This window comes from Austrofundulus limnaeus, unplaced genomic scaffold (assembly GCF_001266775.1).
Source record: "Austrofundulus limnaeus strain Quisiro unplaced genomic scaffold, Austrofundulus_limnaeus-1.0 Scaffold502, whole genome shotgun sequence".
Taxonomy (NCBI): Eukaryota; Metazoa; Chordata; class Actinopteri; order Cyprinodontiformes; family Rivulidae; genus Austrofundulus; species Austrofundulus limnaeus.
This window is the reverse complement of record NW_013952904.1, coordinates 223,288-224,385: the sequence shown is the minus strand read 5'-3', so window position 1 is coordinate 224,385 and position 1,098 is coordinate 223,288. Positions and strand designations below refer to the sequence as shown.

The 1,098-nt window shown below is 33.2% G+C and overlaps 1 protein-coding gene across 1 annotated transcript in view; it reads right to left on the bottom strand.

The window, feature by feature from the left end:
- Window positions 1–1,098, bottom strand: part of LOC106530240 (venom phosphodiesterase 1) — a gene marked incomplete in the record, with an annotated part of 29,562 nt that overhangs the window by 16,195 nt on the left and 12,269 nt on the right. The window contains 2 exon segments of the mRNA XM_014025822.1: window positions 291–363; window positions 469–534. Coding sequence (XP_013881276.1) covers window positions 291–363; window positions 469–534 — 139 coding nt within the window.

The following is a 1,098-nucleotide window of genomic DNA, read 5'->3' as shown; positions in this document are numbered from 1 at the left end:
AGGTAGGTAGGTAGGTAGGTAGGTAGGTAGGTAGGAAGGAAGGTAAATAAATAATTGAATCTGACTTTTAACACTATGCAATGAGTGACATTTTTTACAACTCATGGTAAYGTGCTGCATTAACATRGCTAACAAACATTAYTGATAAATTGTTYGACTTTCAYATGTTTGACAACACTAAGCTAATAMTATCATGTGCAAAACATRATAATAACCTGKAAGGAWAGTGAGTTATTTACTRATTAACAGATTTATTTCTTCCTTATTATTTTCTAATGAAGTGAACTCACCCCTCCACTGACAGGACCAAATGTGTGTCCCGATTTATCAGGTTCCTCCAAATATAAGGTGTAGAAATCTGGCCTGAGGGGAAATAGTTCATTTTTTGTTACAAAATAATCATAATAATAATAAAACACATTTAACAATAATATTTTTAGGATAAACATTTAATGAAGAGGAACCAACCTTTCATTATCTGGCAGCTGCAGCCACTTCAGGACAGTAAAGACTCTTTCCTCAAATGGCACTTTACTTTAAAGGAAAATAGATCAAAAAGGTCATGGTCTTTGGATTATACTTCCTTTATTTCTAGATATTATTTAACACAATTTGTTCTCATATCACTACTGATATGAGTTAATGGATTCACTTCCTGCAGTTTCAATATTCCCAGATTGAAACCATGTTTCGATGAGTTGTCTGTCCAAAACCAGATTTCCTTATTTTTTAATCACTCTACAAACCTCTCTGTCTCAGTCTGACACATGGTCTACATTTGGGATTTTTTTCCCGACATCAAGACTCACGTGAGAGGAAAATACAAACCTTGGGAAGTTTTGTAGTAATGGGTTTTTTTTTTCATTGAACTTTTGGTCAACAGCTCATTTAAATACAATGACACACCCTGGAAGAAATCCAGTGGCTGCACAGTTGTGAATGTCTTAGAAATGAATAAGTTTGACTCAAACACTGGAAGAAAAATCCACAATTTGAACATAAAACAAATTCCTCATCTTGGACATACATGTGGATCTTTCTTCATTTTTTTTCAGTTTAGTATAATGTTTCAGTCTTAACTCCAAATTAATTTAAATG